Source organism: Phaenicophaeus curvirostris, chromosome 1 (genome assembly GCF_032191515.1).
Source record: "Phaenicophaeus curvirostris isolate KB17595 chromosome 1, BPBGC_Pcur_1.0, whole genome shotgun sequence".
NCBI classification, from domain to species: domain Eukaryota; kingdom Metazoa; phylum Chordata; class Aves; order Cuculiformes; family Cuculidae; genus Phaenicophaeus; species Phaenicophaeus curvirostris.
Window position 1 is genome coordinate 148,155,955 of NC_091392.1, and position 16,158 is coordinate 148,172,112.

Genomic DNA, 16,158 nt, shown 5'->3' on the forward strand with positions numbered 1-16,158 from the left:
GTAAAGGTACCTGAGCCAGATTCGTTATTTCTGTGGGTTTGGAGCTGTGGAGAACTTAGAATAACATTTATGAATGTTGGTAATTTTACGAAAATGGTAATTTGGTACCTACCTGTAGGTGGGAATGAAGATGGAAAATTGGGGCCCTTACCCCCTTGTTTGTCAGTGTGACTTACCTTTTGGTTCTTGAGTTGCACCTCCCTTATTTTTAATTTCTTTTCCTTATTTATTGATGCCGCCTTTGCTAATGAGTTTTGGTAGATGCTCCTAATTACTTGGTGAAGTCCTCAGTGAAGCAGTTTTGCAGCTAAACCTGGTTTTACTGTTTTTCACAGAAAGAATCTTAATCAGATTTTATAGTTTTCAAGCATGTAAAGTAGAGGTTAGTCAGAGTTGCTGTAGTAGTAAATCTTAGGCAGTCAGAGATGCCTGCGGCAGTAGTACTGAGTTCACAGGGTTACTGATAGAGATTTAAAGTAGTTTCTAGGAATGGCAATTAGAAATGGCAGTTTTGGGTAGGAGAGAGAGCATGATAGTCTTTTATAAGACAAAATGCAACTTGATGAAATGAAAATACAAGTTGTTGACTGTAGAACAAGTTATTCTGTTATATTAAACCTGTCTTCTCCATCTTTTATCCTGCTTATCTAGTATAAACAAGAATAAATCACATTCCTTTTAAATATGGAAGGCCCTGAATAGAGTGGGTCTTCAGATTTCTTTAACTCTTCCATAAATTGTTTCCCAAGTCAGTGTTTTTAGCTCTTAGAATAGCAGTATATGAAAGGAAGAATTTTCAGCTGGGGTTTTTGTTAATTATGAGAAATGTGTGGTCCAGATTTCCTTGTCCCCCGCTCCAGGGGACTCGGTGAAGCCACTAGGAAGTCTGCTGTAGAAAACTCCCTCTAGTTCAGTACAACTTGGTTTATTCAGAAGAGGAAAAAGACTACATTTTGACACGTACCATTTATGGTGGTTTTTTTTTTTTTTAAACTGCCAGAGTAGGTGTTTTCTGGTAGTTGTGATAACATTTCAGTATCACTCAGTTTACAAACACACACTGGTTATATAATATTCTCCCACCAAATTAAAAGTAATTTACTGGCTCAGACCGAAATTTAATGTTGCTGTCTTTTTTTTTTTCCTCCAGATTGATCACCTAAGTGTGCTCTTTGGAGGTTTCTTTGTCTTGGCACAGGCTTTATTTGCAGTTACCAAATGCATCGCTATGGACGAAGTCAATTTTAAAAAAACTGTCAGTTTTGCATGCTTGAATTCATGTCCAAAACTACTTTGATTTTTTTTTTTTTTTTTTTTAAGACATTATTAGTTCTCTAAGGAAAATGACTTATTTACATCCAGGAACTTTCTAATTCTGTTTTCCATATTAAAATAAGGACATCACCTGTGGAAGAGGTGGGAAATTATTTAGAAGTTTACCATATGCATACATTCTTGTGGGAGGTGTCCCTGCCCACGGCAGGGGAGTTGGAACTGGATGATCTTTAAGGTCCCTTCCAATCCAAACCGTTTTATGATAAAGATATCTGGATTCAAAATGTTTTCTGGAACACATAGAATCAGATTTAAATGTGTTGGAGTTCACAGTCATCAGAACTTGTAATCTGTAGAAGCAGATTTTAATAATAGATTTTACAGCCAGCTCTGTATTTTTTTCGTATTCTAATATAAAAAACATTAAGAACTTGGAAATAAGTGTCCAAAGTCCTTTGATGGCACAGCTAAATATTCTAGTGTTAAAATATTGAAGAAGAGTACATGTTAAATGTTCTTTAAGAATTTTCAAGGGGTTTTGTGTGAGTTTATAAAGCTTTTCCAAACACACTGGGATGGATTTGTGAAGTAATTTGAAGGTTTGGGTGGTTTTTTTGAAAAATATGTTTTTTGGAAATTGGATAAAATTAGAATAAGAAATATCTTAAGTGCTTGTTACCTTCACTTTGGGTTCTTTGATGGGCAAATCACTAGGTTTGCTATTGAAGGATGGGTACACCTGTCCCCTAGGGGCAAAAGGGGAAGAAGATTGCAGGGCTCATTAATAGAGCTTTAAACTATATGTGAAGGTGGAGGGGGACCGAACCAGGCTTGATCAAAAAAAGCCTGGGAATGGCACTCCAGTTTCTGAGGGATGGTGTGCTGGCAAGGACCCTTGGTCTGCCACCTCACAGGAAGTGAGGAATAGCACTTCAAATGGCTCCACAGAAGGGTTAGGTAGTTCAATGAGTCATTGTGTAGAAATCAAGACTATTCCCCTTAGGAGCATAGCGGGATCAACAGCACAAGTGAAGTGCATCTACACAGATGTGTACATCATGGGCGATGAACAAGAGGAACTAGAAGTTGTTGTAAGGTAGGAGGACTGTGATGTAATTGCTCTCACAGAAATGTGGTGGGGTGACTCACATAACTGGAGTACTGCTATGGAAGGCTACAGATGCTTCAGGAAGGGATAGATGAGGAAGGAGTGGGGATGGGGTAGCCCTCTCTGTTGGAGAGTTTTGACAGCGTTGAACTTATTGGCGGTGATGATAGGGTTGAATGTCTATAGGTGAAAATCAGAGGTTCATCTAATAAGGCAGATATCATAGTGGGAGTCTGCTATAGACCACTCAGCAAGGATGAGGAGGCTGATGAGTTATTCTATAAGCAACTGGGGAAAGGCTCAGGGTTGCTAGCCCTTGGCCTTGTAGGAGACTTCAACTTACCAGATGTCTGCTGGAAATATAACATAGCAGAGAGGAAACAGTCTACGAGGTTCATGGTATATATGTGGAAGACAATTTCCCGACACAATTGGTGAGTGAGCTAACTAGAGAAGGTACCCCCCTGGACCTGCTGTTTGTTAACAGAGAAGGACTTGTGGGAGATATGACAGTTGTAGGATGCCTGGGGCATAGCGATCACAAGATGATAAAATTCTCAGTTCTAGGGGAAGCAAGATGAGGGTTCAGTAGAATGGCCACCTTGGACTTGTAGAGGGCAGGCTTTGGACTGTTCAGAAGGCTGGTTGATGAAGTTCCATGGGAGACAGTCCTTCAGGGCAAAGGAGCTCATGAGGTCTGGATGCTCTTTAAGAAAGAAATCCTAGTGGCACAAGAGCAGGCCATCCCTGTATGCTGGAAAATGAGCTGTTGGAGTAGAAAACTGGCCTGGCTAAGGAGAGAGCTCTGAATGGAAATTGGAAAAAAGAGGAAAACATACAAACTATCGCAGAAGGGGCAGGTGACTCATGAGGACTAGAAAGGTGAAGTGAGATCTTGTAGAGAGAAAATCAGAAGGGCTAAAGCCCAACTAGAACTTAGATTGGCCCATTCTGTGAAAGATAATAAAAATTCCTTCTAAAATAATATCAAAACAATATATTCTTCTACAATATGCCAATAACAAAAGGGCAAAGGAAAACTTTTTTTACTGGACATGGGGAACAATAGTAATAAAGGATGACGATAAGGCTGAGGTGCTTAATGCCTTCTTTGCCTCAGTCTTTAATAGTAAGGTGAGGTGTTCCCTGGATACTCAACCTCACGTGCTGGTAGACAGAGAAGAAGAGCAGAACAAAGCTTCCTTGATCCAAGAGGAAATGGTGAGAGACCTGCTAGGCAAAATAGACTTTCAGAAGTCTTTGGGGCTGGATGGGATTCACCTGAGGGTATTTAGGGAGCTGGTGGAGGTGCTCACCAAACCCTTTTCCATCATCTGCCAGCAGACCTGTCTGTCTGGGGAAGTTCCATTGGGCTGGAGGCTTGCAGATGTTACAGTCATTTACAAGAAGGGCTGGAGAGAGGATCCAAGAAACGACAGACCTTTCAGTCTGGCTTCAGTGCGTGGGAAGGTCACAGAGCAAGTAATCTTGGGCACCATCGCTCAGCACATACAGGACAACTGGGTGATCAGGCCCAGTCAGCATGGGTTTATGAAAGACAGGTCCTGCCAAACTAAACTAATCGCCTTCTTTGATAAGGTGACCTACTTTAGTAAAGCCTTTGACATGGTATCTCACAGTATTTTACTTGAGAAACTGGATCCCACTGGCCTAGACAGGCATACCCTCTGCTGGGTTAAAAACTGTCTGGACGGCTGGGCCCAAAGAATGGTGATAAATAGAGTTAAATGCAGCTGGAGGCTGGTCACAAGTGGTGGTGTTCCCCAGGGCTCTGTGCTGCATCCAGTCCTGTTCAGTATCTTTATTAATGACCTGGATGAGCGGATTGAATGCACCCTTAGCAAGTTTGTGAATGACAGTAAACTGGGAGGAAGTGTTGATCTGGAGGGTAGGGAGGCTCTACAGAGGGGTCTAAACATGCTGGATCGATGAGCTGAGGCCAACGGGGTGAGGTTTAACAAGGCTAAGTGCTGAGTGCTGCACTTGGGGCACACAAACCCTGTGCAGTGCTACAGGCTTGGGGAAGAGTGTCTGGAAAGCTGCCTGTCAGGGAAAGGCCTGGGGATGTTGGTTGACAGCGACTGAACGTGAGCCAGCAGTGTGCCCAGGTGGCCAAGAAGGCCAATTGCATCTTGGCTTGTATCAGAAATGGTGTGGCCATTGGGACTGGGGAAGTGATTCAATCCCTGTACTCAGCAGTGGTGAGGTTGCACCTCAAATCCTGTGTTCCATTTGGGCCCCTCACTACAAGAAAGACCTTGAGGTCCTAGGGCATGTCTAGAGAAGAGCAACTGAACTGGAGAAGGGACTGGAGAACAAGTCTTAGGAAGAGCAGCTGAGGGAACTGGGGTTGTTTAGTGTGGAGAAGAGGAGGCTGGGGGGAGACCTTATCACTGTCTGCAACTGCCTGAAAGGAGGTTGTAGTGAGGTAGGTGCTGGTCTCTTCTCCCAAGTGGTGAGTGATAGGATGAGAGGGAATGTTCTCAATCTGTGTCAGGGGAGGTTCAGATTAGACATCAGGAAAAATTTCTTCACTAAAAGGGTTTTCAGCCACTGGGAGAGGCTGCCCAGGGTGGTGGTTGAGTCACCATCCCTGGAGGTACTTAAAAGGCGGGTAGATGATGTGCTTGGGGACATAATTTAGTAGTAGACAGGTACGGTTGGAGTTTATGATCTCAAAAGTCTTTTCCAGCCTAGGGATTCTATGATTCACAATAATTTTGTCAAGGTGAGTGGAATAAGATCATCACCATAAGCCAAAATACTCCTTGTCATCATCAGGTACTTGAAATCTCTTGGGTACTTTATATTGGACATTTGAAAACAATGTACTCTCTTAACTTGCATTCTGTTCAAGGTAGGAAGATCTTTTGGTCTGGAAACCAGAAGAAAGCAGTACAACTAGAAAAAATAGTTATCCAAGCTGCCTATATTAGATAATCTTTCCTGTGAAACTTCACGCAGACTACACTGGCTATAAAGAAATTTTTAGTTCAGCAAGTGACAGAATAAAAACTGGTAATGGAAAACTTGGCAGCTGCCGCAATGTGTGTCTAAATTCAGTTTCTGTTTAATTTGAGGTTTGCTGTCAAATGTTCCGTTAACTTAACTGGAGTGTCTGTTTGTTAGTGTTTTCCTCAGTAACTCCTATTTTCAGTATTGCGTAACACTTTTCTGTGTCCTCCTGTAAGGATGTGCCAGGCATGTGTGCCTTCCCAGAACCTGTGCTGGGACTCTTAAAATCAACGTGGGTGCATAGGTCATGTCAGCTGTTCTGGGGGTGGCTGGAAGTTAATGCTGAACCCATAATGTTTTTTTATAAGTAGTAAATTAAGCTTTGCACTGGCACTAGTACTTGTTGTAATGGCATTCCTAACACAGAGTCAAAGGAGGTGATATTTTGTCCAGTGTCAAACTTCCTGTTAGCATAAAGCCCATCACTTGGGATCACTTAACCAATTCAGCGCAAATTTGCTCACTTCTGGTGTTTGAAGTTTTTCACCAAATTCTTAAAGACAGCTGGCAGTGTTTGCTGCTGCATGGTGTGTTGTTATATGGGAAACAGACATGCCTGTACTGACATTCTCACCCAACCCTTGGTAACGCCTTACCTGTGGAATGGTGTCTGTATTCAGCATTTGCATTTTGGTTGAGATCTTGCCAAATCAGAGAGCACTTAGCGTTTGTTGCTTTGTTCCAGTGATCAAATATTTGTCTAGAGTGATAAGCATTAACATAAGAAAATGCGATCATAAAATAGTCAAAGTGGTGTAACTTGGGAGTCGGTCCAGAAGGCCAACTGTATCCTGGGCTGCATCAAAAGATGCATGGACAGCAGGTCAAGGAAGATTCTACCCCCTCTACTTCACTCTCTTGAGACCCCACCTGGAGTACTGTCCAGTTCTGGAATCCCCAACATAAGAAGGATATGAAACTGTTCGAACTGGTCCAGAAGAGGGTCACAAAGATGATCAGAGGAATGGAGCACCTCTGCTATGAGAACAGGCTGAGAGAGTTGGGGTTGTTCAGGCCGAAGAAGAGAAGGCTCTGGGGAGACCTTAGAGCAGCCTTCCAGTTGCTGAAGAGGGCCCTTAGGAAAGCTGGGGAAGGACTTTTCCCAAGGGCATGGAGTGCTAGGACAAGGGGGAGCAGTTTTAGGCTGAGAGGGCATAGATTGAGACTAGGCATTAGGAAGAAATTCTTCATGATGAGGGTGGTGAGGCACTGGCACAGGTTGCCCAGGGAAGCTGTGGCTGCCCCATCCCTGGAGGTGTTTGAGGCCACATTGGGTGGGGCTTTGAGCAGCCTGGACTGGTGGGAGATGTCCCTGCCCATGGCAGAGGGGTTGGAACTGGATCATCTTTAAGGTCCCTTCCAACTGAAACCATTCTATGATTCTGTTTTGGAGTAACTGGAGGTGTGGGGCATCCTTTGTGTCCGGGAGGTTCTGGTTCTTGAAAATATTTTTAGTTTGGTGTTAGTGAATAGAAATGTTGTTCAGAATGAGATGTGTAGCTGAACCATTGGAAATAATCAGGATATGTGGTATGTAATTCTGGCTGGTGTTCAGTTTACCATTCAAGTGACTGTACATAATACAGCCTGAGTGAGCAAAGCCTATTTTCAAGCCAGATCTTTATAATCTTGCTTAATATGGGTAAGATTCTGGAAAGAAATCTATAAAAACATGTACTGTTTATCTGGTGGTTCTTTTTGTGAAGAACACTTTTTTCATGGTTTTGTCTCAGGATGCGGCTTAGTGCAGAATGAGTTTCTGCACAAGGAGTTGGGTCACAGGTGCACGTGTTCTCTAGGCTCAGCTCTGGTACACGCCTTTGTGTTACTCTAGCCTCACTGCCTCCTGTTTGCTGTGGGTCAAGAATCATATGATGGGTTGGCTAATCCTCATTTATGTGCATTGTCTGGAGTAGATCCTGTACTTCAACATCTTAGCCTGATAGCAGCTGCTTTGTGTAGAGGATCCCGTCTTGTTTCTTCGGTGTGGATCTTTAGTCTTGCTGTACTTTTACTGGACTTTAACCTGTATGCTCTTCTCTCACCTAATAACTGTGTAATGCAATAAATTATTTGGTTCTTTCCTGTACTGAAGGCTGAAGAGTTGTAAAGACTGTAGATATCTTGAATGTATTTGCACTCCCAGTATTTTTCTTACCCAGAGTATTGTACAGCATTTTGCTGCATGTTTTGTGTTGGTTGACTTCAGGGTTAGGCAGTACAATTCCTTTGATACAGGTGCAATTGCAAATCTTGAGAGTTTACTGGAATACCTGTAGACCAGGCCTTTATTTTGATTGTTATAACAGGAATTCTGGCCACTCCAGCCAGTAAATCAGCTTCATCGGGGCCCATCTGAGATGTCTCTGTGCAAAGACGCACATTGTGGGGATTAAATGAGCAGTTAGATGCGTGTGCACACCTGCAGGGCTATGATCTTACTCACATTGTGGGGACATGGTGGGATGACTCCTATGACTGGAATGTTGGAATGAGTGGGATAAGGCTTCTTAGGAACAGCAGGCAAGGGAGATGAGGAGGGGTGTGTTGCTCTGTATGTCAGTGACCAACTGGAGTGTATGGGATGGATGAGCCGACTGAGAGCTTATGAATCAGGATTAAAGGGTGGGCAGGGACTGGTGATGTTATAGTGGGGCCGCTAGACCAGGAAGAGCAAGTGGATGAGAGCCTTCACAGACAGATAGGCACAGCCTCACATTCACAAGCCTTGTCTTTGCCAGAGATTTCAGCCGCCCCGATATCTGTTGGAAGGACAACACAGCTGGGCATAAACAATCCAGGAGGTTTCTGTAGTGCATTGATGATAACTTCCTTCTCCAAGTCAGAGGAGCCAATGAGGAGAGGTGCTATGCTGGACCATGTTCTCACCAAAAAGGAGGAGTTTGGTGGGGGTTGTGAAGTTTAAGGGAAGCTTTGGCTGCAGTGACCATGAAATGGTGTAGGTCAAGATGCTTAAGGCAGTGAGGATGGTGCACAGCAAGCTTGCTAACCTGGATTTCAGGAGAGGAGAGACTTTGGACAGTTAAGGGATCTGCTTGGTAAATTCATGGGATAAAGCCCTGGAAGAGAGAGGGACCCAAGAAAGCTTGTTAGTATTCAAGGACTTCTTCCTCCAAGCTCAGGGTTGATACAACCCAACAAAGAGAAAGGCAGGCAAAAATGCCAGGAGAACTGCATGGATGAACAAGGAACTCCTGGACAATCTTAAATGTGCAAAAGGAAGCCTACTGAGGGTAGAGCAAGGGCAGGTAGCCTAGGAGGAGTACGGAGAAACTGTCTGAGCAACTAGGGATCAGGATAGGAAAGCTGAAACCCTGACAGAATTAAATCTGGCCAGGAACTTCAAGGACGACAAGAAAAGCTTTTATAGGTATGTTAGTGATAAAAGAAAGAGTAGGGAAAATGTGGGCCCTCTTCATAATGAAATGGGGATCTGGTTACACAGGATGCGGAGAAGGCTGAGGTACTTGATGACTTTTTTTGCCTCAGTCTTCAGCAGCAAGGGCTCATGCCACAGTTCAAGTCACTGAAGGCAAAGGCAGGGACTGGGAGATCAAAGAACTGCCTGCTGTAGCAGATTAGGTGTGAGACCATTTAAGGAACCTGAAGCTGCACAAGTCCATGGGGCCTGATGAGATGTATGCATGAGTCTTGAGGGAACCGATGGATGAAATTGCTAAGCCGCTCTCCATCGTATTTGAGAACTTGTGGCAGTCTGGTGAAGTTCCCATTGATTGGAAAAATGGGAAACATAACCCCAGTTTTTAAAAAGAGAAATAATGAAGACCCAGGAAGCTACAGGCTGGTCAGGCTTGCCTCTGCCCGGCACCATCATGGAACAGATCCTCCTAGAAACTGCTGAGACACATGGAAAGTAAGGAGGTGACTGGTAACAGCCAACATGGCTTCACTAAGGGCAAATTATGCCTCAGCTTTAACTTACTTTGTAAGTCACTTCTCTGGTTTTGCCTGTCTCCATTTTCTTATTCTCTTCTCATAGAAAATACATAAAATTACAGATTACTTCAGGTTGGAACAGACCTCAGAAGATCCTTCAATCAATCCCCTGTTAAACCATGGCAAACTAAGAGGTCTGGTTGCTTATCAGCTCTAATGCCTGACTGCTTTCATTATGAAGATTTTTATTTTCTTCATCTGATAAGAACTTCCAGTGTTGCAGCACTTCTGCTACCCCTCAGCCTTTCCTGTGAGGTTTTAAGAAACATCTTACTGTAAAGATAGCATTTTTATTCTCCCTCCCTGCCTTCAGTGTGCTGTTCTGCAGATGGAATAACTCATCTGCTTCAGTGGCTTCTTGTGCATCATGTGCTCCTAGTCCTGGTCATCCTGATGACCTTTCTCTGGGCTGTCTCCAGCTACATCTGTGGGTGTGACTGCATTCATTGCTGTCTATACTTCCCTCTTACAATTTTCCCAGCCAGCTGCAAGCTTAACTTAAAATTCTTATTAAGAACTGCTGCCTTCTTGGAGACAGTGATCGACATTTACTATTTACTATCTGTGTGCTGTGTCTTATGCTATAGAAGTTGTATCAGCTTTTAGAATTGGGAAGGTGATTTGTACTTCCCAGGAGAGTGTTTTTTCAGCTATGAGGTGTTGCGACCATTAATGCAGAAGGGCAATAGAGAGTGACTTTTTTTGTAGTGTTGATGGGGGTAAGTAACCTATCCTCCTTCTTCTCACCTGTGACAAGGAGTTCAAAGATGAAGCAGTCATCACACTTTCACCAAGGGTTATCCTTTTTTGTTTGCATGGTATTTTTGTTAGGGTTTTTTTTTTTGTTCCTTTCTAATGTTAAAACACTTTCCCCACTGGTTGTGTACTTGACTGTGGTATTGCTTATACCATACCCAGTAACTAGCAGTCTTGAGATATGTTGCTTTGGGCACTTAATCTGTAGCTACTATTTTCTCAGGTGGGTGTATAAAGTGTAGGATGTGAAAATAATTATATATTTGTTCCTCTCACTTAACGAAGGGTGCCATGGGAATAGGATAAATAAGCAAGAACACTGTACGCGACAGTCTTCCTGCACAGGCAGTACAGCAGAGTGGGATGTTTTTTTCCTGTGTCTGTACTGTATTTCCTATGCTAGGGTTTGAACAAAACCTGCTGATCTAATTTGGATATAACTGTACAAATATTTCTTTACCTAATTAGCATTGCTCATGCAAATACATTCAAAGAAGCTTTTAGATGTAACTTCTCTGAAATGTATATGATGTCGGCACGTTGGTGTATTAGAACACACTAGATAATTTTTCTACAAAACCCACGCTGCTCAATAAACTCACTACAAACTTCTAGCAAAATGTCAAGTGTGGTATCACAGCGACTCTTTCCATCCTTAGCTTTTGCACATTTCCTTCCTTCCATTCAAGGCCAGACTTGCCTGCGTACTTCACTTCTTGCTTATGTTCTCTCCCAGTTGGCTATTAGTTCTCCATCCCAATGTGCCTGCCCTCTTTCCCCCTGCCCCCCAAGTTCATTCATATGCTTTCCACGTAAACACTCATCAGTTCTGTGAGGGATGATTTTCTGCTGGATTACAGAGCCTGTTTTCTTTTGCACACTGCAACAGATGCCAAACCATGATTTGAAAGTCTTATGCCACTTTAGAAAACACTTCTTCCAGCGTTAAATACAACATGGAGCAGATATAATGATTTCAGTGATTTTAGACAGTGTGTTTTCAAGTGGCCCCTCTTTCTTTGTTACTGTTGAATAGTTGGCAAATCTTGCATTTAAGAAGTTCTTGCTTTCTAAGCGCTTTTTTCGCACTTTCACCTCCTATGTCAAAATGTATGATGTGACATCCTGTGATGCCTGTACCTTTGTATTTAATGTGCATTCCTGCCAGATAGACTGGCACAGACCCACTTGTGTCACTGTGTAGGTGGGAAGACCTGAAGATGAGGAAGCTGCAGGGCTTGGTTTTAATGATCCAGCTCAGAGCATGTCTCTTGCTGAGTAATATCCTAGCATTGTCTTAACAGCCCCAGATAATCATCCAATAATAGATAGCCATGACTTAAAAATGAGGTCATGAATGCCTCTAGTCATCACAGTTTTACTTGTAGATAAAGGAATGGCTAATCTGTCCATCTCATTACATTTTGATTGTGGAAATAATTTCCTGCTCGCTTCCTTTAATTATTGAACTTGTAAATAGCAGCTCTTTCAATTCTGACCGTACTTGTTCCAAGCCTGTGGTAGCCGTGCTAACCAGCTTCTCCAGCTGAGGGAGGGTCCTGTCTTGCAGGAGTCCTTTGTGATGAACAATTATTCATAAGCAGGATGTAAAACTGTCTTCAAAGGTTAAATGCTTGCCTTAATTAAATGGATGTTTCCAGTTTGGAGACCACAGGCAGGTGTAGGGGCTACTTGGGTCTTGATCCTTATTGAGCTGTGGCCTTCAGTGGGGCTGTTAGCTCGAGTGAGAACTGCTGTTTTATTTTCAGGGTGGTAATAGTAGTAAAATGTCATCAGTACTATGCTGCGTTAAGTGTAAGCTTCATATTAAACGCTAGCAAGCTGTGTTATATCGCGTTTGGATGCTGTAGTTGCTTCTGTAGTATTTGTCACTGTAAGCATCGTGATTTTAAGTCATCGCTTCCTTCACTGACATTTAAAAATGCTACTGGGTTTATTATATTGGTTTTATTTCAAAAATAGAAACAGCTCCTCATGGTTATGCAGTTGTCACAGTAGCAAGTCTAGAAGATAGATAGACAAGGTAACTTTTTTAACAACTGCTTGCAGAGTTGCTAGCTCTTCTTGTGTATTGGAAGTCTGGGTGGAAGAAAAATCAGAAAGCGTTGTTATAGCTAGCCGGCCTTGGGTTTTGCTGTGCTCCTAACCACCTTCTCAGCTAATGACCCACTTTGTTTTAACTAAATTAGTCTGTTAGCTTCTGGCATTGTAGCTAGAGGCTCGTTTTTTCATTTAACATTCCCTCTGCCCTTTAGGAGGTGTTGATTGCAGTGTATCAAGACTAATCAGTATTTGACTCTTCTATTACTCACATTGAACCAATGTCTAGAAGGGTTTACTGGTCTGTTAAGAGGCCAGAAATAATCTGAGGTTTCTGTTAATTTGAGTCATAATGTTCCAGTAAAACTTGTTTAAATGGTAGCATGTAGGAACCATTTTGCTATTAAATGCTGTAAATCTTTGAAAGCTGGGGGTTGTTAGTTCAGCAGTAGTGTAAGTCATTATGGTATTTCTATTCCAGGACTTTCTAAAGCAACTGCAAAAGCAATTGAGGACCTGGAATCTTGGCAGTAAGCAAAGTTATAAGGTTCTGGTAGACCAGTGCTGTGGTGCTTTTTAAGAAACTGCTTATTTTCCTTGAAAGCCCCTGAGTTTTCATAGAAAATGTTACTATGTAAAATGAGTATACTGTTATTTTTTTGTACGTTATTGATCTTCCTTCACAGAACTCATAATAACAACAAAAAAATCTGTATTGCAGATTTAATCCAGTGCACAAATGAGATGAATGTGAACATCCCACAACTGGCAGACAGTTTGTTTGAAAGAACTACCAACAGTAGCTGGGTAGTGGTCTTCAAATCTCTCATCACAACCCATCATCTAATGGTGTATGGAAATGAGGTAATACAAAAAATTACGTCTGAGAACAGTTACAGCACTTCATTCCTCTAAACGTCAGCTATAAATGCTTCCACTAATTATCTTTGTTAGAAAAATCTTTACTTTTACCTTTTTATATTTAACTTTGCATATCTCGTATGTTTGTCTACTTGGTTTGCTTCTGTTCTGAAGTTTGGAATTCTAGAATCAAAAGTACGTGTCCTGAATGCTGCAGGTACCTTTTTTGCTGTGGTGTTATTCTAATAATAAAACAAGCTTGACAAATTAACTTTAATGGAGCTCTGAAAGCTGAAAATGGGTGTGTTTTTAGGTTCGTGCTCCAGCTAGTCTTTTCTCCCAGATAACTCGATTCTGAACTGTTTTCCACCATAGTCCCTTAGCCTTTTGCAAGGAAGGCTAATGTGTGCCTGTGAGCTGGCTTTGAGTGCAAACACCTAAATAACACCAAACACTATAGAACAGTTAAACAAAACTGATCCCAATTTCCACAAAAAAGGAATAAGTCTATCTTGTTCTGCACTTTGAATTCCTAAAGGACCTTATTTTTCGAAATATCCAAGCCAAGCAGCAGCTTGTTTTGGGTTTTTAAATGCAGAAAATTGTTTACTTCTAAGGCTTTCTTAGAAAGTATGTGCAAAAGTTGCTTCTTATTGCAAACGGTCAGTAAATGCAAGCTATATGAATTTTGTATTTAAGAGGGATAGCTTTACAAGTACAGTTTTTTTAGAGAAGGCCAAAACTTTTCATTTCAGGTTGCATTCCGAGTTCTTGCAGGTTATGTAACTCCTTCCTCTGGCTAGGTGGGTTCTGGAGGGCTTAAAGTTTTAAAAAAATGTGTGTTTGTGTGTATCAATACCTGTATACACACACACACAGAGATTTCTCCTGCAGGTTAACTGCAGAGTAATTCTGGCCTTGTGAAAATCTATTCTTTGGAGCTGAGTAAGCCACAAGAGGGCAAACTTCACGTGTTGACTTTAGGCATTATCACTAGGATGGTTGACACTTTCCAAAACAGAGTCTGTATTCTTCTGCTGTGCTTGCACTTTGATTCATGTACATTTTAAACTGATACCAATGCATGTCATAGCAGTTAAAGGTTTTTCATGGGACCTCTGTCTGAATGCTTTCCATTATAAGAATAAAGCTGCCAAATAAATTTTGCTTGCCAAGTGTCTTACAGAAGTAATGAGGGTAAGATTGTGGCTTGAGATGTTTCACAGCTGGAAATGGTACTTGAACAATGAACATGGAAATTGAGTGGTTATGAAAATGTCTAGAAGTTTTTCAAGTATCTGTAAATCACTTTGTAAAAAAAAAAAAAAAAGTTTGGTCCTCCAGCAAAGTACTGAGTGCTTTTACCCCCCTCCAGTCTTTTTTGATATAACCTATGTATTTGTGCTAATTCAAATAATTTAGTAGTACATATTACACTAATCAGCTGTTTCTTCATCTGTCAACACGTTATTACAAGTGGATGATTAGTTTATTTTTATAGCAGCTCTCTGTCCAGTGGTTTGTAGGACAAAATCTTTTTTCCTACTGAAGATGATGTGCCAGTGATCAGAAATGTCTGTACAAGATTAAAATAACATCATTCATCTTTGTGAAATGTAATTTAGAATTATATGCAACAGATAACTGTGATACTTTGTTAAGGTTTTACATGGATTCTTATGTTTATTGAATGTTTGATATATAAGCAAACTTAACTTATTATCGCCTTATTTTCACAAATAAGCTAAGCACTGTTGAAATTGTATGCTGAGCAAAGATGCCTTGGCAATTGTTAACATGAAATCAGCTGTTATTACAGTTAGTGATATTGTGGGCCTGAAAAATGAGTATGTGTTTGAGGTGACTTTTTAATAAGTTTCCAGATCCATATTTTGTCTTAAAATAAACAAAGTCTGTCAGGCAGAGGCCTTCATGCAGTTTCTGTGTGACTGATCTGTTCAGATTTTTACATGAAAAATAGTAACTAGTTTCATTTGAAAATTTATCTTGCGTTTTTGTAATAGTTTCCAGACTTGAAATCAGTCCTAAGAAATAAAAGCTGAAATTCGTAAGAAGGATAAAAAGTTTCTACTACTGTTACCTCAGTTCCAGCTCACTGCTATTATAGTAAAAGCATTCAAATTTTTCCTTTCATGTAGCGTTTTATCCAGTATCTGGCGTCCAGAAACACGTTGTTTAATTTGAGCAATTTCCTAGACAAAAGTGGATTGCAAGGTAAGGAGTCTTTTTCATTACAAGTTAGTGGTGTGCTGGGGAACAGTATGTACATCTTGGTAACGCTAATGGACTGTGTCATTTAAGAAGTAATTTGTCTGTCTGTTTTAGCCCAGACTGCATTTCTTAATTTCAAATGCTGTTGTGACATGGCAGAAGCTGTCTGCTGGAGGAATTTTTTGCATTGTTTAGGAAATGCTTACTTATAAATGCTTCTGACTTTCTTAGCTAAACAGATCTGACTTAAAATTCTTCCTGCTTCTGACGAGGTTTCGCCATTTGAAGAGGTATATTTTGATTAAATTAAATTTCAGAAAATGCATCGTACGAACATAAGATGCAGCATGTTGGTGCAATCAGAACTGTCTTAAAAAGTACTAAAACTATAAAAATAAATTAACTTTTTGGGAGATTGCTTGAAAACCATTACATCTATCTTTGAGACTGATTCTGTGGGCAAGTAAGTTTCTCTCTGCTACAGATTTTTCAGCTGAAAACGTCCAAACTGTTACGCTGCAGTTCTGATCATAAACTTAGCTGTTGTCTTTTTCTGCTGGTTGGTGGTTTCTTACTTTCTGCCTTTACTTTTTATATAGCTTTACTCTTTATCTAGCTGCTTCTAGTTTTGGCCACAGGTATAGTAAAACAGGCAAACAGAGTGGCTGTCTGGGGACTGAAAACTTCTTGGTAATAACAGAGGGTGTATGAAATTGCCTCTTTACTGAGTTTTAACTTCGTGCTTTCAGCATAGACTATGAACGGATCTTTTTCTTTGTCTGTATCCTTAATTGGCACGTAGCAAAATATTTCCTAGTGCTGCTATCATAACATAGAATGAAATCTGTCGT

The 16,158-nt window shown here is 41.2% G+C and overlaps 1 protein-coding gene across 8 annotated transcripts in view; it reads left to right on the forward strand.

Annotated features, from left to right (window-relative positions):
* The window catches only part of PICALM (phosphatidylinositol binding clathrin assembly protein), a 76,284-nt gene that overhangs the window by 19,201 nt on the left and 40,925 nt on the right, over positions 1 to 16,158 (forward strand). For all 8 annotated transcript variants that reach the window (XM_069878198.1, XM_069878183.1, XM_069878206.1 and 5 more), the window contains exons 2-3: positions 12,936 to 13,078; positions 15,235 to 15,310. In XM_069878198.1, the coding sequence (XP_069734299.1) occupies positions 12,936 to 13,078; positions 15,235 to 15,310 (219 nt within the window). The remainder of the gene's footprint in view (positions 1 to 12,935; positions 13,079 to 15,234; positions 15,311 to 16,158) is intronic.